Source organism: Panthera pardus, unplaced genomic scaffold (assembly GCF_024362965.1).
Source record: "Panthera pardus isolate Hobbes unplaced genomic scaffold, ASM2436296v1 HiC_scaffold_6, whole genome shotgun sequence".
Classification (NCBI taxonomy): domain Eukaryota; kingdom Metazoa; phylum Chordata; class Mammalia; order Carnivora; family Felidae; genus Panthera; species Panthera pardus.
In genome coordinates, this window is record NW_026526991.1 from 64,099,639 (window position 1) to 64,124,284 (window position 24,646).

Consider the following 24,646-nt stretch of genomic DNA (forward strand, 5'->3'; position numbering starts at 1 on the left):
AGCTGTGAGCACAGAGCCTGCCGTGGGACTTGAATTCATGACCCATGAGATCATGACCTGAGCTGAAGTTGGACACGTAACCAACTGAGCCATCCAGGTGCCCCTATTGTAATTCTTTTAATGTTTGTTTATTTTTGAGGGAGACTGCACGCAAGTGGGGTAAGGGCAGAGGGAGAGGAAGACACAGAATCTGAAGCAGGCTCCAGGCTCTGAGCTGTCAGCACAGCTGTTATTTTGTAAATAACATATAGCTGGATTTTGTTTTCTAATTCAACATGGCAATCTTTAGTATTTAACTAAAACACCCAGTGCATTTACATTTATCATGATTACTGATGCATAAAGATTTCTACCGTTTTACTTTGGGCAATTTGTCCTGCCTGTTTCTTTTCCCTCCTTTCCTGTTTTCTTTTGGATTGACGAGTGTTTTCCATTAAGTATAGAATTCTAGTTTTTTTTTTTTTTTAATGTTTATTATTTTTGAGAGAAAGCACACACAGAGAGAGGGAGACAGAGACTCTGTGATGATGGCGGACAGCCCAGTGCGGGGCTTGAACCCACTAACTATGAGATCATGACCTGAAGTTGGACAGTCAACTGAGTCACCCAGGCGTCCCTAGATGTTGTACTATTACGTACAGTGACATAGAGAAAACCAGAGGGCTCTTTTGTCATTTCCCCAAGTAGTTTGAACTTGTGAAAGACCATGTTTCATTTTTTTTTTTTTTTTGGTATCTTCATCAAGCACAATGTTTTGTACAGTTAATTCATAAAAATTGCATTTGATTACTTATGATGGTAAAGAGTAGTGGGCAAAAAAGGAATGTGGCCTTTTTCCTTTTTGAAATTCTGTCTACATCCATTTTTGTTTAGCATTGTGTAAACTTAACCCAAGTGTTACTTGCAGTGTTTCCTTAATTAAAAAAAATTTGGGGGCGGGGGCAAGCATTTTTTTCCCAGATGTGATATTAAATATCTGTTGCCAGTGGAAAAAAATCTTTGATGCTGCTTTCCCCCCCAAAAACAACATATTAAATTACCATAGATAAAATCCCAAGTTTTCTTTGGTGTTCTTGACCTTTCATTTAGAGAATGGTACATCAGTAAGGTATCATTTATGAACTTCTAAAAGAGACACTATCTTCTAATGTGTTATTTATGGATTCATGTAATAAACATAAAAATGTGAACTAGGGGCGCCTGGCTGGCTCAGTCAGTAGAATATATGACTCCTAACCTCAGGGTTGTAAGTTTGAGCCCTATGTTGGGTTTAGGGATTACTTTAAAAAATAAAATCTTTTTTTTATTTTATTTAAAAAAAAATTTTTTTTTTAACATTTATTTATTTTTGAGACAGAGAGAGAGCATGAACAGGGAGAGGGTCAGAGAGAGGGAGACACAGAATCTGAAACAGGCTCCAGGCTCTGAGCTGTCAGCACAGAGCCCGACGCGGGGCTCGAACCCATGGACCGTATGATCATGACCTGAGCTGAAGTCGGCCACTTAACCGACTGAGCCACCCAGGCGCCCCCAAAAATAAAATATTAAAAAATAAAAAACATGGACTTGAGGGGGGAAATTGGATTAGGCTTCAGAAAATGATCTGAAGTAAAGATAACAAAACATTAACATTTATTATTATGAATGGTAGGTGTATAAGGATTTTGTGTTAAACTTGTGTAGTTTTTAATATAGTTTTAAGTTTGTAAAACTGTGATTTTAAAATGGAGGTTGCCATCTAGTGGACATGTTTAAGTAGAACTTTAAAAATCTTTGTAAAGATACAATGGAACAAAGCTTTTTACATTTCTTCAACAACACAGATAGGAAAGAAGGTCCATTCTGGTGGTTAAGACCACAAACTTTGGAGTTGAGCCACACCTAGGTATGAATCCTAGATTTGTTGTACAAGTAGAGACTACTGGGTTTTTTGGTAAATGAGATTAGTGCCCTTTTATTTTTAAAAATTTTTAAGTAAACTCTACACACCCAACACGAAGCTTGAACTCACAACCTTGAGATCAAGAGCTGCATGCTCCTGCTACTGAGCCAGCCAAGCACCCCAAGACTATTTTTTTTCTTCTTTAAAGAAAGTTTTTAATGTTTATTTTTCAGAGACAAAGAACATGAGCAGAGGAAGGGCAGAGAAGAGAGGGAGACACAGAATCTAAAGCAGCCTCCAGGATCTGAGCTGTCAGCACAGAGCCCGACGAGGGGCTCAAACTCACAAACTGTGAGATCATACCTGAGTGAAGTCGGACACTTAACCGACTGAGCCACCCAGGAGCCCTTCTTTTTTTTAATGTTTATTTTTGAGAGAGAGAGAGAGAGACAGAGCGTGAGTGGGGGAGGGGCAGAAAGAGAGAGGGAGACACAGAATCTGAAGCAGCCTCCAGGCTCTGAGCTGTCAGCACAGAGCCCGATGCGGGGCTCGAACTCCTGAGCTATGAGATCATGATCTGAGCCGAAGTTGGACGCTCAAACAACTGAGCCACCCAGGTGCCCCAAGACTACTATTTTCAATTGAATGGTCAGATATTATTAGGTTTAAGTCTCAGATCCCTAATTATTAATACTCCTATAATCTTAGGCAAGTTAACAAGCTCACAGGATGACACAGATATCTACATTCCACAAGAGTTGTAACACTGCCTCATTCATCACTTTCCCTAGTAAAGCTTGACATATAAGAGGTCTTTAATATCTGAACGAATGAATGAATGAATGGCTTTAATACAGCTTCTGGGTACATTTACTAAGCTTGCTGCACTCAACTGTAGATATTAAAGAAATGGTACTACTGTGTATATTATGTATATAGGAAACTCTGAATTTGTAACAATTTAAGCTTATACATATTTACATAAGTTACCAGTTAAAAACTTATACTTATGGAAGGCAGCAAACTATATCTGTCAGTTTTCAGGAAAAGGATTCCAATCATGAAATGATAAAGACTTGATCTCTAACACCTGTTTGCTACAAAGAAACCTACACTGACACAAGGGGACAGAGTTATCAGAATGGGTCTTTTAAAAAAAATGTTAGGGACACCTGTGGCTCAGTGGATTAAGCGTCGGACTCTTGGTATTGGCTCAGGTCACAATCTCACAGTTCATGGGTCCCATCCTAGCTGACAGTGCGGAGCCTGCTTGGGATTCTCACTCTCCCTCTGCCCCTCCCCAACTTCATGTGCGGGTACTCTCTCAAATAAACTTGAAAAAAAAAAAAAAAAAGTTAAATGGCCTAGGCCTCCTCTAAATGACTATCCCTCAAGACTCTTGCCAGGGGTGCCTGGGTGGTGCAGTCGGTTGGTTAAATGACCGACTCTTGATCTTGGCTTAGGTCACGATCTCACAGTTTGTGGGTTGGAGTCTCGCTTTGGGCTGTGAGCTGGCATAGAGCTTGCTTGGGATTCCCGGTCTCCTCTGCCCCTCCCCTGCTCATGTGCATGCATGCTCACTCTCAAAATAAACAAACAATAAAAAAATTCTTGTCAAACTCTGCCTAGGATAGGCTTCTGAATTCCACAACCTTGAGGTAAGCGTTCCTTTGTTTTATAGTAAAAACCAGCAGTAGTTATTAAAAATAAAAACCTGGGGCGCCTGGGTGGCTGTCTGTTAAGCATCCAACTTCGGCCCACGTCATGATCTCACGGTTCGTGAGTTTGAGCCCTGCATTGGGCTCTGTGCTGACAGCTTTCTCAGGGCCTGGAGCCTGCTTCGGCTTCTGTCTCTTTCTCTCTGCCCCTCCCCCATTTGCACTCTGTCTCGGTCTCTCAAAAATAAATGTAAAAAAAAATAAAAACCAACTTTGTAGAACAAATGTAATTAGAGTTTCATATACTTTGACATTGTTTCACTATAACCTGTGACTTTTCCTTTAAATCAAGTCCTTGGTCAAATTTCACTCACTTTATATCATTTTTACAGCATCTTTTCTGGGAATTTGAACTGCCATTAAAACTATGTAGTTACAAGCCATAAACATTTATTTTTATATCACTTCTATGTCCATGTTTTTTAACTGGAGAAAAACAGATTTAAACAGTAACTTCAATGTAATAATTGCTAAATGAACAAACCAAAACACGGTTGATCCTTGACCAACACAGGTGTCAAATGCATGGGTCCACATATACATGGATTTTTTTCAGTAACAGTACTGGAAATGTATTTTCTCTTGTGATTTTAGTATTTTCTTGAGCTTTATTCTAAGAATGCAATATATGACACATGGAACATACAAAGTATATGTTGACTGTTAGTGGTGAGGCTTCTTCTGGTCAACAGTAGGTTCGTATTAGTTCTTAGGGAATCAAAAGTTGTACATTGATTTTTGACTGCAACAGAAGTCTATGCCCCTGACCCCTGCATTGCTTAAGGGTCAACTGTACTTAAGATTTGCAAAGCTCCAACATGTGCCATTCACAGTACAGTAAAATTAAAGGGGTATCTTAATTTATATACTCAAGACTGTTGATGGGCAATAATTATTTCCATAATAAACTGATAATATATGTAAAATAGAAAACTAAGCCAATGAATTTCACTGGCCTATTGAACTTTTGGAGTATAATTTCAGGTTTGGACTATACTCACTTTTAAAATTTCATAAGCCCCTTCTTGGATTCAAGTTAGAAAAACCTCTTGAGGGATGCCTGGGGTGGCTCGATGGGTTAAGCGTTCCACTTCAGCACAGATTGTGATCTCGTCCCACGTTGGGCTCTGTGCTGACAGCTCAGGGCCTGGAGCCTGCTTCGGATTCTGGCTCCCTCTCTCTCTGCCCCTGCCCCACTTGTGCTCTGTATCTCTCTCTCTCTCTCTGTCAAGAATAAACATTGGGGCGCCTGGGTGGCTCAGCTGGTTAAGTACCCAACTTCAGCTCAGGTCATGATCTCGCGGTTTGTGAGTTTGAGCCCCACATCAGGTCCTGTGCTGACAGCTCAGAGCCTGGAGCCTGCTTCAGATTCTGTGTCTTTCTCTGCCCCTCCCCTGCTTGCTCTCTCTCTTGAAAATAAAAAATAAACCATTAAAAAAAAAAAAATTAAAAAACCAACCTCTTGAAAGATAATCTGGTATGCATTTATGGATTCAGTAGTAGCTTGCTCATGCCTGTTACATATTGCTAGCCTAACTTGATTTAGTTGAAAGCAAGGCCCTACACCAGAAATCTGCAGGCAGTGTTAAGTTTATAAATGTTTGTGGATGTCCACCTGTTAAGGCATTAAGAGCTAAAAGATCTCTATGGCAGCCAAACATTAACAGATCTTAAAATCTTGTAAGATACCCTATATATAATGTAACCTTTTAAAATACTCTTGGTATAACACACCCCATACCTCCTCATGTTCTTCGGGCCTAATCGGCCTGAGACTCTTGGCTTCATATCAAATAATAAGTGATATAAGTAATCCTACTGGTGATCAAACTTTTTTTTTTCTTCTCATAAACTGCCAAATCAACAGAGTCTCATTTAAAAAATACTGTTAATGGAGTTTTTCATTAAGATTACACAAATTTGTCAATTGTGTTGAGATTTCCACATTACAGGTTCCTTAACCATAAACAATTGCAGAACAAAAAAGTTACCTACTTTTAGTTTATTATAATTGGTTCTGACTGAATCAAACATCTAAAGATATCCTCTCTTAAAACAGGCTGTGTAGGGGCACCCAGGTGGCTCAGTCGGTTGAGCATCTGACTCCGGCTCAGGTCAGGATCTTGCAGTTCGTGAGTTTGAGCCCCGCGTCAGGCTCGGTGCTGACAGCTCAGAGCCTGGAGCCTGTTTCAGATTCTGTGTCTCTCTGCCCTTCCCCACTCATGCTCTGTCTCTGTCTCTCAAAAATTAATAAACGTTAAAAAAAAATTTTTTTTAAAAACAAGCTGTGTAGACCAGAATTTTAAATTTATCCTCATTTTAAAACTAGACAGGTCCTGTAGTTAGTATAATTAACAGAATGGTCATCAGGAAGCTTGCTGTTCATATAACAATATATTTTACATTCAGCAAACTTAATTTTATCAAATATCCTTTAATTTCACAGACAACAATATGATACATATTGTGTAAGAAGCGCACAATAGTTCTGCAGTACAATTTCAGAGTGTATACAAACTGGAATACAGAGGTTAAACACTGGGGTACGGATGGCATTCTTGAGGCTTTGGATAAACGGCATACAAAACTTGCAATTCAAATATTAGCCAATCTGGAAACTTTACTTCTCATAATATAAAAATGATACTTTTGAGATGCAAAATATTTTTTTTTTTACTAAACTATATAAACATTTAAAATAATTAAAAACTCAACTTTAGAATTTATAAAGATTAGCTATAAAAATATATCGGCAGTCACTTTTCTTAGAAATGTACCATTCGCTACATTACAAAATAGTCTCTAACATAAAATTGCCTTAATAACCATACGATTTTAGAATCTGATAAACCTTACATTAAATTGATTATAAAATCCTCTTGGAAAACTTTGGTATGTATCTTCAGAAGATTTTTAAAAAATACTCTAATATCTCAAGGGCCTGTAAACATTCCATTCTATTAAAGCACAACAGAATAGGTAATGTATATTCAACTGCATACAGAATATAGAATCAAAAAAACAATTTATTATATATTTGTAGAAAATCTCCATTCCCAGAGTAACCAAAAAACAAACTATTTAAAAGTATCAAACTTTTAAACAGAAGTTCTCTTTCCATTCTGATAAAAAATGTTACAAAATCACCATACTCCATTCATGTACCTTAAATGCCTTTGAGGACAAAGCCTCAAAAACAGTTAAACCCAAGTCTCAAAAGCCTCTCAAGTCCAAGAAACAAACTTTAAAAAACCCATTTCAACGATCTGACGATAGAACAAGTATACGTAATCAGAACACATAATTTATATATTTAGTTATGTATTAGCTTTTCTATTTGTAATTTAAAATTTATTGGCAGAAATAAAACACTCACGCGCGCGCACACACACAAGTGAAAAAGGTAAATTTTAGGAAACAGTAAGAAATGCAAACCTACAGGGTAAACTGATTTTAAAAATAATTTACCAAATTTCATCTTCTCTGGCATTTTTGGGTTATTGTCATTTAGGAAATTCAAATTGGTGTGAGAGCTCACTTCCCTCTTCTTCAGTGGGTTTCATTTTTCCAGAGCTTCCACCTGTGCTAGTGACTTCCTTGAGGTCATTTTCCACTTCATCTTCTGTCACCAGATCTCTTGCATAAGATTATCTTTGAGTTGCAAAAGCCTAAATAAAAAGCTTCATTTTTGACCTTTTAATTTATAAAACTCCACTAAAAAGAAAAGAAATCCATCTAATTTTTAGGCAAGTCTGCAAAAATATTTTCTTTCTTAATCAAACACTTTTATGAGAATAAAGATCCTTCAAAGTTTTTAACTCTTCTATTAGAGTTTTATTTTGATTTTCCAAGACTGCAACTCGATTTTCCAGGCATTTCACATATTCTTTCTTCTTTCTGCGACATTCTCGAGCAGCTTCTCTAAACATAGGCATTAAAAACCAATGTTAGAAAAAAAGTTCACATTCTTTAAATGGTAAATGCACCTCAGTAATCCTCCCTGGTCATCTCTCTACATCTCTACAGAACCAAAATACATAGATCTTAAGTGCAGAATTCAATCGGTTTTGGCAAATGCACATACCTATATAACCCCCACACTTATCAAGACAGAGAACTTCTTTGTTGTCCCAGAAAGTTGCCTCGTGCCCATTCCTGGTCAGTGCTCTCCCCAAACAACTAATGTTCAGATTTTATCACCACAGATGAAGATTGTCCTATTCTAGAACCTCAAATAACAGAGTCATACAGTATGCGCCCTTGTGTCTGGTCTCCTTTCACTCAGTATACTTTTGAGGCTCATCGATGTTGCTTCGAGGTGGTTTGTTCCTTACTGTTGCTGAGTGTATTCCATTGTGTGACCATCACCATAGCGTATTGATTTATTCCTTGGGGCTGTTTCTCATTTTAGCTGCTATGCATGTTCTTAACACCAGGTTCTTTGTGAGCATATGTCCCAAAACCAAGGATTCAAATTTATGGGTCCTCTGGCTTTTGACACTGTTTCTTCAATTTTTATTTAAGTTTTAATTACAAACAGTGCTTGATACTCAGTTTTGTAAATGTCCTCTTAGAATATTTCTGTGAAGTCACATACATGTATCACATATGTAGAGCGGTATTATTTTGAGTATTTTTTATATTATGTACTGTAGGTATTATCTGCAACTTGCTTTTTTTACACTGTTTTATTTTAATGATGTTTCCAAGTAGGTATAGATCCTTGCCATGTACACTTTATTGTTAATTCATTTTCATCCCTAACTACTAGTGAGATTGAACATCTTTTCAAAAGCCTATTGGTCTTTTGGATCTTTTTTTTTTTTTTTTTTTTTTTTTTTAATGTACGTTTATTTTTGTGACAGAGACAGAACGTGAACGGGGGAGGGTCAGAGAGAGAGGGAGACACAGAATCCGAAGCAGGCTCCAGGCTCTAAGCTATCAGCACAGAGCTCGACACCGGGCTTGAACTCACGGACCATGAGATCATGACCTGAGCCGAAGTCGGACACTTAACCAACTGAGCCACCCAGGCGCCCCGGTCTTTGGATCTCTTATGTAAACTGCCTGTTCATACCCTTTTTCCATTCATACCTTTTCCTGTTTTACGATGAGAAATTATAAAGACAACCTAAGAACTCTGTGTGCATTATACATATTAATCCTTTATCTGTTTTTATATTATTTCCTTTTTAAAAGTTTATTTATTTTGAGAGAGGAAGAGAGAGAGTGCGAGCAGGGGAGGGGCAGAGAGAGAGAGGGAGAGAGAGAACCCCAAGCAGGCTCTGAGCTGTCAGCATGGAGCCTGACACGGGGCTCAAACCCACAAACCATGAGATCATGACCTGAGCTGAGATGAAGAGTCAGATGCTTTACCAACCAAGCCACCCAAGCGCCCCTGTTTTTATATATTATTTTCTAATCATTTGACTTCTCATATTTTTATATCTTATACCATAAATGCTTCTTTTTTAGTCTTTTTCTTGGCTTAGGTTAAAATTCCATGCACTATATATTTCTCTCTTAATTTTAAAGATAATTTTATTGCTTAATTTTTCACAATTAAGTCTTTAATCCATTTGGAATTACTTTCGTATGTGATATAAAATAGAGGAGTCTAATTTAATTTTCTTTCAGATGCGGTGTCAGTTAACATTTATTAAACATGCCATCTTTTAGAAGTACTGTACTTAACTAGCATAAAAAGCTATTTCTGGGCTCTATCCTGTTTGCTAATGTTATTGTCTGCTCCTGTGCTGATACCAAGTTTTGATTACAGTGGCTTTAGAGAGTATGTTTTAATGCCTAATGGAACAAGTAACCTCTTCCTGTTCTTGACCATTCTAGAACACTTTTTTCTTTCATGTCAACTCTCACCTTATGTTGTCCAATTCCATGGAGATCTATAGAGGTTCTAGTTTGAATCACATTAAATTTATATGTGTATTTTAGGGGCACCTGGGTGGCTCAACTGGTTAAGCATCTGACTCTTGGTTTTCGCTCAGGTCATGATCTCATGGTTTGTGAGTCTGAGCCCCACATTGGGCTCTGTGCTGACAGCGTGGAGCCTGCTTGGGATTCTCTGTCTCCCTCTCTCTCTGCCTCTCCCCTGCTCATTTTCTAGTTTTCTCTCAAAATAAATAAACAAACTTAAATGTAATCTTCTCCTATTGTGTTTACTAAGGGTTTTATGATTTTTTGCCACTAATGCGAATATTACTTCCCATTATTATTTTCAAGACGGTAATTCATAGTAGAAAAACTTACTAAATTTCCTTATAAATCACTGTAATTAAAAAAATTTATTATGATATACTATACACACAAAAGACTGTATGTGGTGTAATGTTATGAAGCATAATAAATAAAATGAACACATGTAAACCCAACACCTGATTTAATAAGAGAACATATGATCTATACTGTTGAAGAAATTTCTGTGCTATTTCCTGATTCCATACCCCTGCCTCTTGCCTGGAAGCAATTACTAGCTTCAATCTTTTACTTATTTTCATGGTTTCAGTAATATTTATACGTCTCTAAATTGTATATAATTTAGTTTGCTTATATTTTAAAACTTATTTTAACATTTATTTTTGAGACAGAGAGAGACAGAGCATGAAAGCATGAACGGGGGAGGGTCAGAGAGAGGGAGACACAGAATCCAAAACAGGCTCCAGGCTCTGAGCTGTCAGCACAGAGCCCGACGCGGGGCTCAAACTCATGGGCTGTGAGATCATGACCTGAGCCGAAGTCGGCCGCTTAACCGACTGAGCCACCCAGGCACCCCTAAAACTTACTTTAAAATATGACACTTTATGTATTCTGTTACAACCTATTTTCACTTAACTTTATTTTCCTAATACTTATTCATGTTACAGTGATCAATCAATACACATGAACACTATCAGATTGAATAAAGACAACCAAAATTTATGTGTCCATTCTGTTACTATTTAGGTTGTTTCCTGATTTTTGTTGTTGTGAACATTTTTATGCATACTTCCTGCAAAAGTCTCAGTCACATACACAGAGTGAAACAGCTCATAGAGCATATCCAGGTCAACTGTACAAGATAAGGCCAATTAATCCAAAGTGATTATACCAACTTTCACTGCCATAGGCAGTCTCTGAGTTTCACTGTTTCAAATCCTTGCCACTTCCTGGTTAGACTTTGAAGATTTTTGCCAATTGGGTGGGGATAAATGGTAACTAAATGTGTGGTATTAATTTGCATTTCTTTGATTACTGATTGATAAGGGTGAATAATCTTTCATACGATTATTAACCACTTGTGTTTTCTGAGAAATGCCTATTCATATATTTTGCCAATTTTTCTTCCATTAGGTTGTACTTAATAACTTAGAAGATATTTTTGTTTTTTTCAAACAAATCTTTTTGTTGTTGTTAGATATGTTTCAAATATCTTCTATAGGGTTGGAGCTTGTATTTTCACTCTACAGATGAACAGAAATTATTAATTTTAATGAAGATTCATTAATCTTTTGTGTTAATGTTTGTGGGAGGGGTGTGCATTGTTTTAAGTTATCTTTCCCTAATCCTGAAACCATAAGATTATATATTTTCACTTAAAAGTTTCAAAATTTCATCTTTCACATTTGTGTTTTTAATCTCTCTGCAATGATTTTGTGTATGGTGTGAGGAAGAAATCCAGTATTTTTTCATTTATCAATAATTATCCTAATACCATTTATTGAAGAGTCCCTCCTTCCCCCAATAATCTGTCCTGTGTCCATGGATCATTTTCTGAGCTATTTCATTGGTCAATTTTTTTTTTCCCTCAATGCCACTATCACATTATTTCAATTACCACAGCTTTAAATAAAACTTGATATCTCCTCACCTTATTCTTGTCTGGAATATTTTGGCTGTTCTTGGCCCTTTACTCTTCTATAAATTTTAGTATCAACTTGTCAAGTTCTTCAAACAACCTGTTTAGGTTTTGATTGGAACTGCATTGAATCTATGGATCAATTGGGGGAAAAATAGTCATCTTTATAATACTGAGTTTCCATATCTATGGACATAGTATTTATTTCTCCATTTTATTTAGATCTTCCTTAAGGTCTTTCAAAGACATTGTACAATATTTTTCATAACTGTCCTGGACATCTTTTGTTGTTAGATTTCTTGTCTGATATTTTGTTGATAACATAAATGGTGTCTTTTAAATAATTATTTACCAAACCATTACTGATGTAAAGAAATATGATTTTTGAATACTGGTGTTATATTTAGCAATGTTATAAATTCATTACTTCTAATAATTTTTCTGTAAGTCCGTTTTAAAAAATAGGCAATTATATGGGGCGCCTGGGTGGCTCAGTCGGTTAAGCGGCCGACTTCGGCTCAGGTCATGATCTCGCAGTTCGTGAGTTCAAGCCCCGCGTCGGGCTCTGTGCTGACAGCTCAGAGCCTGGAGCCTGTTTCAGATTCTGTGTCTCCCTCTCTCTCTGACCCTCCCCTGTTCATGCTCTGTCTCTCTCTGTCTCAAAAATAAATAAACGTTAAAAAATAAATAAATAAATAAATAAATAAATAAATAAATAAATAAAAAAAAAATAGGCAATTATATAAAAAATAGTAGGTAAGGATTTCCTTTCATTTAAATCCTCATAATACCCTCTGTTCTTGTTTTACTACAAAATGGTTAAAGGTTTCCAGTACAATGCTGGTTATTTTTCAAGCTTTCTAATACTTTGTACATGATTCTCCTGGATATTCTAAGCAGATGAATATATATTTGCTACGGAGAGCGATTTTATTTTTTCTTTTCCGATTTTTATCATTTTTATAGTCTCTTGATCTTTGATGATTTTCAAGGACACCCTTTTTTTTCTTTAAATCTAGTAGACCGATAACTGAAGGCTTTACAAAAGTTGTTCTGTTGTGTGCTCTGATGACTCTTGCTCCTGAAAGGTAGTGCAGTATTATCGAATATCTGTCTTTGGACTCTGAAACCTGGACCCATGTTTTTAAATCCTACCTCTACCACTTACTAAGTAGTTTAACCTTGGGCAAAGAAATTAACCTAAGCCTCAGTTTCCTCATCTCAGAAAAACTGGAAATAATATTATATACACCTCAAACATTTTTGTGAAAATAACATAAAGGCTTGGCACATATGATGATGGAGGCCTAATTCCTTGGACAGTCTGTGATTTTTCAACTTGTATTTGTTAGAACTCAATGTATGGGAATTTGTTAAAGGCTGTGTTAAGACTGCTTTCTTCCAAAAAGTTGGGGAACTATGGACCCAGACCATTTTTAAATTTCAGCTGACTCTTGAACAACACGGGTCTGAACTGTGTGAGTCTACTTATATGCAGATTTTTTTTTAATATGGTACCATAAATGTATTTTCTCTTCCTTATGATTTTCTTAGTATTTTTTCTCTAGCTTCCTTTATTGTAAGAATACAGTATATATAACTACACATAACATAAAAAATATGTGTTAATTGGCTGTTTATGTTATCAGTAAGGATTCTAGTCAACTCAGTTTTTGGGGAGTCAAAAATTATAGACTTTCAATTGTGGGGCGGTGGGGGTCAGCACGCCAACGCCTCCATTGTTCAAGGGTCAACTTTGCTTGGGTCTTGACTTCATGAAGAATAACAATCTCTGATCCAGTTCCCCCAGGCTGCACAGACCCCAGGCTTTGCCCTAGTCCCCTTTGCATACCAAAGCTATACCAATCACAAAGATATGAATTTACAGATTATACAGGGGTTGCTTCAGTGCTTATGAACTTCATGGTCTTGTGCTTCTGATTGATTCCTAACCTCAATAGATATCTCTTACTTCCCTGGAGGCTCATCCAATCATTTAAAAGGGTGGTTTTTATATTTCATCAAGCTGTTAATAATATTACATAGTGAGGTCATATTATCATAAAGAGAAGCCTCATTCTAGTAATTCTTAACAAATCTTTTGGGTATCCTAGGTACACAACCATATCATCAACAAAAAAACACGGTTCTTCTTTTCTAGTATTTACATAACTTACTTCAGATCCTTGTCTTACTGCATTTGTTGGAACCTCCAAGACAACGGACAATCCCTGCCATGTTACTAAGTTCATTACAATGATGCTCGCTCTTAGTTTTTAGTAAAGAAACATTTTATCTTGAAGTAATTAAATGCATCCTTCTGGTCCTTGTATGATAATTTTTATTGCTTTAGAAAATCATCCTTTTATTCTAATTTTCTAACTTACTGAGAGGAGTTAAAAACAGAATCCTGTAATTTTTTAAATATTTGTTTTATATGTGGGTATCTACCCTTTTTGATTCCTAACATAGTTTTTATTAGTGTCCTTTCTCTCTTTTTTTTCCCCTTAAACTCACTACAGAAGGGTACCCATTATATTCTTTTTCTCAAAGAACTGGTGGTTTTCATGGCTGATGTACATATAGCTAATACTACTATGTTTAAAATACATTTAAAATGAAAGTAAATGTTTCTGGAGGTTAAATCACTGATATATATTCATGGGTAAAATTCATTTTTAGCATTTCTGTGGCCATGAGTTTTTTAGGAATTCTTTCCTCTTCCCACTATCAATGGCAAGCAGCAAATTATTATTTTCATTTAACTTTTGTGAGCCCAGCAAGAACAAAATATATTGTTCGAAAAGCTCTGCTTAATAGTACTATTCAAAAGACAAAATAAAAATGAAAGACCTCTAGGTCATATATTAAATAAAGAGATTGAGCAATGGGATCCTTTGGAAATGAACTAGATACAACATAACACTCAGTAAAATAAAGCTCTCTTTTTTTAAAGTAAGCTCTATTTATGGCCAATGTGGGGCTCAAACTCACAACCCCAAGATAAAGTTGTGCTCCACCAACTGAGCTAGCCAGGCACCCCAAAACTCTCTCATTTTTAATTCACAATTCCAGTTAACATCTGGTTATGTTTTGAGATTTACAAAAACGTTACCCATTCTGGCAGTACAATTTTACCACCTACCTGTTTTTCATCAACCTTATTTCTCTCTTCAGTTGGGGGTCATCTGTCTTAGATGTCTGAGATGTAAGAGTCACAGGAGATGTCATCACCACAGTTTGTGGCAGCGAAGTAGCTGACGGTGTGGTACGGATCTGATATGTCTGCATATCTCCTGATGCAGCTGTGTGGTCAGAAGAGTGAGTTAATTCATAAGTGTCTTTGAAAGTACATTGGGATGTTTTCCACAGACACTTAAACATACTTACTTTGTACAACCACCTGGTTGCTGGGCACAAGTATTTGCTGTCCATCAGAGGTCTGTGCATATTGGAGAATTGTTGTCCCTTGCTGAGTACTGCCTGAATTTGTCATGGTTAATGTCTGAAGTCCCTGTACTCCATCTGTGCCTGGGCTGGCCAGTTGTAAGGCTCCATTTGGGGCAATGGCAACTTTAACCAAAGAGAGAACATAGCTATTGTAAGGCTATACAATACACTAATTGCAAAGGATTGGTGAAAAAAAACCCAGCCACTACTTATTAAAACAGGTCTGAATGCAGTTCCACTTGGTAACTGTTAACTACTTTGGGTGAACTATATGTAAAAGAAATAAAATAAATAAAATGGCATTTCTTTATAAAATTTTATAGTTCAGGTGCACTAATCTTAAATTCAGTCTCAAACTGTAGATTAGTCAAAACACATTATGGGCTCAATGGAGCACTGCATGCTAATTGCTAATGTTGTCACAGCAGTTCTGGAACATTAGGAGAGGGTACCAATGGCTTTTTTTTTTTTTTTTTTAATGTTTTATTTTATTCTTGAGGGAGAGAGACACAGTGTGAGTAGGGGAGGGGCAGAGAGAGAGGGAGACACAGAATTTGAAGCAGGCTCCTGGCTCTGAGCTGTCAGCACAGAGCTCGACGTGGGGCTTGAACCCACTAGCTGTGAGATCATGGCCTGAGCTGAAGTTGGTCGCTTTACTGACAGAGCCACCCAGGCGCCCCATCAATGGCTAACTTTTAAAGGAAAAATCAGTAGAAGGAAACATTAACACACTGTGTATTTTTATTCAAAAGAAGCATTAAAAAGATTATAAGCTTAAAAATATTTTTGAATAGATTAAATGGGCCTATGCCTATGGGAAAATTTTTAAGAGGATAAAAGGTTACATAATGAAAAAATATGTATCTTCATACTTTGTTTCTGAGCTCTGCTGTCTAGGGGTAACCACTATTAAATTGTACTAAATGTTATTTACTTAAGTGATATTTTAAAAATGTAATCTATTCAAGTTACTTCCTAGTGAAAATCACCAATAAGGTTGTCATGAGAAAGAGGTCACATTACTATGTGCCCCACAGCATTTTTCAATGAGTTATATATATATATTTTAATGTTTGTTTATTTTGAGAGTGAGTGAGCAGGGGAGGGGCAGAGGGAGAGAGAGAATCCCATGCAGGCTCCACGCCGTCAGCGCAGAGCAGAGCCCAATGCGGGGCTCGATCTCACAAACTGTGAGAGCATGACCTGAGCCAGATGCTTAATGAACTGGGCCACCCAGGCGCCCCTCAATGAATTATACTTATGTTAATGCTTTCCTCTCAAACCTTACATGAAACACCCATAAGATATGATCAAATGGAAAGCATTTTACCATTATGCAATCCCACGTAATAAATCCCCTTCAGAATCTAATGCCTCATCTCTGTGCCCTCTTACCAGATTATAATTATGCAACTTTTCTTCTCCTTTTATACTCTGGGTACCAGGAAGCCAAAACACACTTATCTGAATGTATGTTTTAATTGAAAATATTTTTTTTCAGGAGTATATAATTATCTCTCATCCACTACCACACAACAAATACTCTACATACTTTAATTTATATGACTTTAGAAGTAATGACAGTTTAAGATTTTTTAGATGCAGAGATTTGTTTTAAACTTATATTAGCAATTGTTTTCAATCACCTTCTCTCCAACGCACATTATATATATACATATATATAAATGTAAATATATAAGTAAAATAAAAAGTCCTATTCTCTATCCCAATTTATTCTACTGGCCACCCCACACCCTTATTCTGGGGTAACCATTTTCGATGTACATCCTCTTCCTAATCATTTCCTATGTTCATATAGACTGATACATTAACACACATCAAAATGTGTATCCATACACACATATGTATACTTTTTTTTTAATGTTTATTATTTATTTTTGAGAGAGAGACAGAGCGTGAGCACTCAGGCACCCCTAAAAAATTCTTTAAGAAAAGTAGCATATCAGCACGTTAAAAATTATGATATATTAATATGGCTTCTTATTCTAAAACAATTAAAATTAGGAATTATGAAAACTACATAGAAACTTAGGGAGATATTTCATATGTTATAATTGAAATAAGTACAATTCTTTTTTTTTTTTTTTTTTAATGTTTATTCTTGAGAGAGAGATGGAACATGAGCAGAGGAGGGGCAGAGCGAGAGAGGGAGGCAGAATCCCAAGCAGGCTCCAGGCTTTGAGCTGTCAGCACAGAGCCCAATGTGGAGCTCAAACTCACGTACTGTAAGATCATGACCTGAGCTGAAGTCAGACGCTTATTGACTGAGCCACCCAAGCACCCCGAGAGATACATCTTTTGATGTTAAACATATGTAATAATACAGAATTGTTTTCATTTTTATAACCTATCTTCCTATTTTTAACATGTATATTTATCTGGTTGAATCTACTCTAAATCTACACTGATACGGTAGCCATTAGTCACATATGACTATTAAATTAACTGAAAGCAAGATAAGAAATTCAGTTCCTCAGTCTCACGAGCCACATTTCAAGTGCTCAACAGTCACACATGGCTTAGTGGCTACTATACTAGACAATGCAAATATAAAACATTTTCAGCAAGGAAGTTCTATTAGATCATGCTGTCTTAAACACCAGTTTGAACTGTATTTATTTTGGGGTGTCAGTTAAGTGTCCAATTTCAGGTCAGGTCATGACCTCATGGTTCGTGGGTTCAAGCCCCACATCAGGCTCTGTGCCGACAGCTTGGAGCCTGGAGCCTCAGATTCTGTGTCTCCCTCTCTTTCTGCCCCTCCCCTGCTTGTGCTCTCTCTCTCTCAAAAATAAATAAAAACATTAAAAAAATTTAAAACAAAGAAAGAAAAAGATTTTTGAAAACAGTAATGGATGTGTATGGAAAGAAAAATCAGTTTTGTTTAAAATGAAAGTGAACTTCTCAACTGCCTCTGATCTTTGTTCCCAGGTCTCCTTCCTTGCAACCACTGTTCTCAGTTTCTTATGTGTCCTCATTGAGGTGTTTTTTACATATTCTTTAAATAACTTATTCACGACAAATTTCACTGAAAGCTTACTATGCGCCAGGGCCTCCAGGCCAAGAATACAGCTGTGAACAAGACAAAGTTCTTTCCCTCAGGGAACTTATCTTTGAGAACAGATCATAAATAAACTGATCTATAATTATGTATAATCTATAATTAAATATGTACTTTTTAATAATTACATATAAATGCTATGAAAAATGTAAGAAAGCTAACTAAAGAGCACATTTTAATAAAGAGTGGTCTCTTTGAGAAGTGACACTTGAGCAGAAGTAAGGATGTAAAAGCCATCCATATGAGACTCTGGGAGAAGAATGTGCCAGGCAGTGGGGTGACAAGCCCAAATATCCTGAGGCAGAAACAAGCTTCATGTTGGAGAAATTCCAAGAAAGTCTGTGTTGCTAGAATGCCAGCCAGTGGCAGATGAGATTGGAGTTTGGTCAGTGAGGCCAGATCTTGAATGGAACTTAGCCTTATAGGACTTATTCTAGGGGTGATGGAGAGTCACTGGAGCAAAAGTGGTGTGATCTAATGGACATTTTATTTATTTATTTTTATTTATTTAAAAAAAAAAAAATTTTTTTAACGTTTATTTATTTTCGAGACAGAGAGAGACAGACCATGAACAGGGGAGGAGCAGAGAGAGAGGGAGACACAGAATCTGAGACAGGCTCCAGGCTCTGAGCCGTCAGCACAGAGCCTGATGCGGGGCTCGAACTCACGAACGGTGAGATCATGACCTTAGCCGAAGTCGGACGCTTAACCGACCAAGCCACCCAGGCGCCCCCTAATGGACATTTTAAATAAACTGCTTTGGCTGCAGTATGGAAAACAAGAGCAAGAATGGAAGCAAAATGACCAAGTGGACGTGCACTACAGTAATTCAGATAGGAGTATAAGCCAGGGTAATGGTGGTGATTGGAGGTGTGAGACATGAGGGGACGGGACACAGATTTTGTGGCAAGAGTCAATTAGACTTGAACAGGAGTTAGGAATGGAAGGAAAAATCCTCTGCAAATGGACAGCACAAAGAATTCCATGGGGTGATGAAATTATATCTTGATTGTGGTGGTGAGACAACTCCATGCATCTGTCAAAACTCCAAAGTAAGCATATCACTTACAAGCTGTGTGGTAACTTCAGGGACATTATCTAACCTCTCTAAGGCTCAGTTTCCTCATAAACTGATAACTGCCTACCTCACAAAGTTGCTGTAAGGAGTAAATGAGATAATGCTGAAAAGGTATTCTGCATTATTTTGGGCTCAAAATGCTAACCTTCAACTAATTATCCTCACTATTAAAGCATGACAGTCTTTCTATACACCACTTCTTTAGCGTTTGTGTATCCATCATGGAAAAATGTATTCCTATACGTACTGTACTGTCCACTGCTAGTTTGATAGATGGGAGTTGGAACAGACATAGAAGTGACAGCAGAAACTCCAGGGTTTTCTCCGTCTCCTTTTCTGCCCCGTGTATCTTCAGAGGATAGATCTTTCAAAATTTTTCTGTGAAAAATAAAACTCAATTAATGCTGGTAATGAGGACAGCTTTATAAAAACAAACTGCCAAACCTTTTTCAATCTCAGGTTAAAAGTACAATAATCTACTAGACATTTTAACTGTTTTGTCAAGGAGCCACTCAGTTCAGCACAGACTACTGTAATGACGTACTGCAGGCGAGTTATGCTTTAAAGTTTATGGCTCCTGGAAAAGAGACAATGAACAAATACACAGGTACAAGGCCCTTACAGAGGTATGAAATGTCTCTTTCCCTACAAGAGAGATGACTCCGTTGTAAGGTATTTTGTTAATTAACAAGAACAGTATTCATTTTCTAAATAGTGACCTTTATTTAAAAAGACCCAATCTGGGGCACCTGGGTGGCTCAGTTGGTTGAGTGTCCAACTCTGGCTCAGGTCATGATCTCAAGATTCATGAATTTGAGCCCCGTGTCGGCCTTGCACTGACAGCTCAGAGCCTGGAGCTTGCTTTGGATTCTGTGTCCTATCTCTGCCCCTCACCCACTCATGCTCGCTTTCTTTCTCAAAAATAAACAAACATTGGGGCGCCTGGGTGGCTCAGTCGGTTAAGCGGCTGACTTCGGCTCAGGTCATGATCTCACCGTTCGTGAGTTCAAGCCCCGCATCAGGCTCTATGCTGACAGCTCAGAGCCTGAGACCTGCTTTGGACTCTGTGTCTCCTTCTCTCTCTGCCCCTCCCCTGCTCGTACTCTCAGTCTGTCTCTCAAAAAAATGAATAAACAAAAAAAAAAAAAAAATTAAAAATAAATAAACATTAAAAATAAATAAAAAGACCAAATTTGTCTTTCCACCCTTCAACTCTATAGTGAGAAGCCCACAGTTTTAAGAAACCAATAAGAAATAAGAATACTACTATAAAAAGCACACAATACTAGTGATAAGTAAAACTATTTATGGTTTTAATATTTTTAGGTAATCTCTATGCCCAAAGTGAGGCTCGAACTCACAACGCCAAGATCAAGAGTTGCATGCTCCACCGACTGAGCCAGCCAGGCGCCTCAATAAAATTGTTTAACAGGAAGTAAATATAATCCCACAGGTATCCCTCAGACTTGGTAAAATGGGACTTATGACAGGAATATGGAGATAGAAAAAGATTCCTTTGCTGAAAAGAAAGAACTTCCAAAACACAACTGGGGGCAGAGGGACAATTAAGCATTATTTCTTTCTAGAAGAAAAATAAAAAAAGAAATCTTAAGATTTCTATGTTCATTGTAAAAAAAAAAAAACAAAAAAAAAATAGTCACAAAGGGGGGAAAAAACCTTATCATTGAAAAGGATCTTTTATGTTATTTATGCCAACCTTCCAGCCTATGCAGGAATGCCCTAGCATTCCTAACAGCCTCTATTTCCGGGAATAAGTCATCTACAACTTCCAAATAGCAAACCTCAATTATTAAGCCCTTACTTATTTAGACCAAAAGCTGGTTCCACCCAGGAAAGCTAAAGAAATTTAAGCTTAACCAAAATTCTATATCCATGCCCTACTTTGTAACATTTCACAATCGCTACAGTTCTTTATTTGAGGCCAGATAACTTTAGTTCCTTCAGCTCTTCTTCTATAACACACTGAAAAATGTTTTCCACACTGAAAAAGACTGTCTCCTTACTCTGGACAATCTTCCCACCAAAAGCTAATAAATTTGTAGACTGTATCAACAGATGTTCCATATCGAGAATAAGGGAGGGGCAGTCCTATAGGACTCCATGTTAGGCATTTGGAGAATGGTCACACTGGTTCCTAAACCTGCTTGTATCAGAATTGCCTGGAGAGGTTTACTGAATCCACATTCCCATCTGATACCCCGAACAGTTGAGTGAGTAGGTCAGGACAGAGCTCCAGAATCCCTTTAACAAGATGTCTGTGTGGTCTTATGCAGACAGCCTAGCATGAGACTGCGGAATGCTGCGCCCAGTTCTTTTTCACTTTTAAGTTATGGAACATTTGGCGTATAAAGAAAAGTACAGAAGGGGCACCTGGGTGGCTCAGTCAGTTAAGCATCCAACTTCGACTCAGGTCATGATCTCATGGCTCGTGGGTTCGAGCCCTGTGTTGGGCTCTGTGCTGACAGCTCAGAGACTGGAGCCTGCTTTGGATTCTGTCTCTCTCTCTCTCTGTCCTTCCCCCACTCTCTCAAAAGTAAACATTAAAAAAATTTTTTTTAAAGTACAGAAATTAAGACACCTGTGTGCCAAAGAATCAATAGATGGTAAGTAAGGTTTCCTGCTACCTTGCTGAACTCGTTACTTTATTTTAGCGGGTACTTTAAGATTTTCTGTATATGAGATCACGTCGTCTACAAATTGTTTCCTTTCCAATCTGAATGCCTTTTATTTCATTTTCTTGCCTAAATGCCCGAATACAATGTTAGGTAGAAGTCGTGAGAGCAGACATCCACAGCCTTGTTGTGTTCATGATCTTAGGGAGAGAACATTCACTCTTACATCACTAAATATGCTTAGCTATGGGCTTTTATAGATGCACTTTATTATGCTGAAGAGCACCCCCCTCTTTATTTATTTGAGAGAGTGCATGTGCGCATGAGCAAGTGAGGGTCAGAGAAGAAAAGAGAAAATCCCAAGCAGGCTCTATGCTCAGCACGGAACTTGATGCGGGGCTCGATCCCACTAACTGTGAGATCGTGACCTGAGCTGAAATCAAGAGTCAAACACCCAGGCGCCCCTGAAAAGCTCCCTTCTATTTGTTTGATGAGCATGTTATCAAATGGACTTGTTAAATGCTTTTTCTTGTGTCCGTTGAGATGATCACACATTTTTTTGTTCTTATTCTATAAATATGATGTATTACGTTAATTGATTTTCAGATGTTAAGCCAATCTTGCGTTCCTGGTATGAATCCTACTTTTTCATCATGTGTACACCTTTTATGTGTCATTGTATTTAGTTTGCTAAAGCTCTTATTTTGCTGTGTTTATATTCATGAGGAATACTGGCTTATAGTTTTATAATCTCAATTAATGAATTGAAGCCATGTCTTCTAAATATTAATTATTGCTATCATTTGACCTACCAATTATTTGCTTTCTGGGTTTTTTTTATGTTTTTTTAAATTCATTTTTGAGAGAGAGAAAGAAGTGAGCAGGAGAGGGGAAGAGAGGGGGGAAACCAAGAATCTGAAGCACACACTGCGCTGACAGCAGACAGCCTGATGCAAGGCTCAAACTCACGAATCATGAGATCATGACCTGAGCCACAGTCAGATGCTTAACCAACTGAGCCATCCCAGGATCCCTGCTTTCTGTTTTTAAAAAAGTCTTCTGGGGGTGCCTGGGTGGCTCAATTGGTTAGGCGTCTGACTTCGGCTCAGGTCATGATCTCATGGTTCATGAGTTCCGAGCCCCATGTCGGGCTCTGTGCTGACAGCTCAGAGCCTGGAGCCTGCTTCTGATTCTGTGTCTCCCTCTTTCTCTGCCCCTCCCCTACTCGTGCTCTCTCTCCATCTCTCAAAAATGAATAAATGTTTAAAAAAAAATTTGTTTTAAAGTCTTCTGGGGTTGCCTTGCTGGCTCAATTGGTAGATAGAGCATGCAAAAAAAATTTTTTAAACGTTTATTTATTGAGACAGAGACAGAATGCAAGCAGGGGAGAGGCAGAGAGAAAGGGAGACACAGAATCTGAAGCAGGCTGCAGGCTCCAGGTTCTGAGCTGTCAGCACAAAGCCCGATGCGGGCTTGAATCCATGAACTGTGAGATCATGACCTGAGCTGAAGTCAGATACTTAACCAACTGAGCCACCCAGGTGCCCCAGAGCATGCAACTCTTGATCCTCAGAGTCATGAGTTCAAGCCCCATACTGGGAATAGAGCTTACTTAAAAAAAATAAATAAATAAAAAGTTTTCTGTGTTCTTTTGGATTTGAAGAGTTTTCAGAACTCCACTTTATCATATGTTTGACAAAATCTCTTCATATAATTTAGTAATTGCTCTAAGGAGTTCTAATAGACCTCATCTACTTAGAATCACTGTTTTACCATGTCAAGTGAACCTGAGAAACCTTACCTCCAGAATGAGTCTCTTTATCTCCCCCCTTATGTTATAGTTGTCTTACACATTACATCTGCATTACATCTACATACATTAAAAGCCCCATCAGACAATGCCATATTTTCTTGTCAACCAAACATATTTTAAAGAATTCAACAGGAGAATAGTTCATTATACTTGCCCAGATCTTGCTGTTGCTGTTTCTTCATTCTTAACCTTCCAGATTTCTATCTTAAGAGCTTTCTTAGCAGTTACTTTCTTTTTTTTTATTCTTGAGAGAGAGCACGAGGGAGAGCGAGCAAGCACAAGCAGGGGAGGTGCAGAGTGAGAGAGGGACACAGAATCTGAAGCAGGCTCCAGGCTCTGAGCTGTCAGCCCAGAGCCCAACGTGGGGCTCGAACTCACAAGCCGTGAGATCATGACCTGAGCCAAAGTCAGACACTTTACCAACTGAGCCACGCAGGCGCCCCTCTTAGCAGTTACTTTAGAGCAGGTATGCTGTTAATGACTGCTCTTAGTTTTCCTTCATCTGAAAATATTTATTTCACCTCCCATTTCTGAGGGATATTTTCACTAGATAAAAAATTCTGGATTGACAATTCTTTTCTTTCAGCACTGTAAAATTCTGTGCTTCAGTGCAGAGCCTGCTTGGGATTCCCTCTCTCCCTCTCTCTCTGTTCCTCCCCTAATTGTGCATGCACACATGTGCTCTCTCTCTCTCTCTCTCTCAAAATAAACCAACTTAAAAAATTTTTTAAAAATGTATTTCATTTCCTTCTAGCCTCGTTTTTGATCAGAAATCTATAGTGATTTACACTGTTCCCTTTAAAGTAACGTCATTTTTCTCTGTGCACAAGATTTTTGTCTTTAGTCTTCACCAGTTTTGTCTGGGGAGGGGTTTGTGTTTATCTATGGCTTAGTGTTTGCTGAGCTTTTTGAATCTGTGGGTTTCACCAAATTTGAAAACATTCCAGCTATTATTTCTTTAAATATTTTTTTCTGCAACATACTTCTTCCTCTCCTATGACTCGAATGACACAAATATTAAAACTTTTGGTATTGTCTCACAAGTCTCTGAAAATTAGTGAATTTTTCTAATCTTTAGTTCAGACTGGATAATCTCCAATGAACTATCTTTGAAGCTATCTCATCTTTATTTTCCTATTCA

At 37.6% G+C, this 24,646-nt stretch overlaps 1 protein-coding gene across 12 annotated transcripts in view; it reads right to left on the bottom strand.

Moving 5' to 3' along the window:
* ATF1 (activating transcription factor 1) overlaps window positions 1-24,646 on the bottom strand; it is a 118,155-nt gene that overhangs the window by 32,188 nt on the left and 61,321 nt on the right. For 6 of the 12 annotated variants that reach the window (XM_053895805.1, XM_053895807.1, XM_053895806.1 and 3 more), the window contains 3 exons: window positions 19,307-19,437; window positions 14,843-15,025; window positions 14,598-14,757 (listed from right to left, as the gene is read on the bottom strand). In XM_053895805.1, the coding sequence (XP_053751780.1) occupies window positions 14,598-14,757; window positions 14,843-15,025; window positions 19,307-19,437 (474 nt within the window). Of the gene's footprint in view, window positions 1-6,014; window positions 7,522-11,464; window positions 11,585-14,597; window positions 14,758-14,842; window positions 15,026-19,306; window positions 19,438-24,646 lie in introns of those variants that run through there. The other 6 variants (XM_019419349.2, XM_019419350.2, XM_019419352.2 and 3 more) reach the window with 4 other exon arrangements.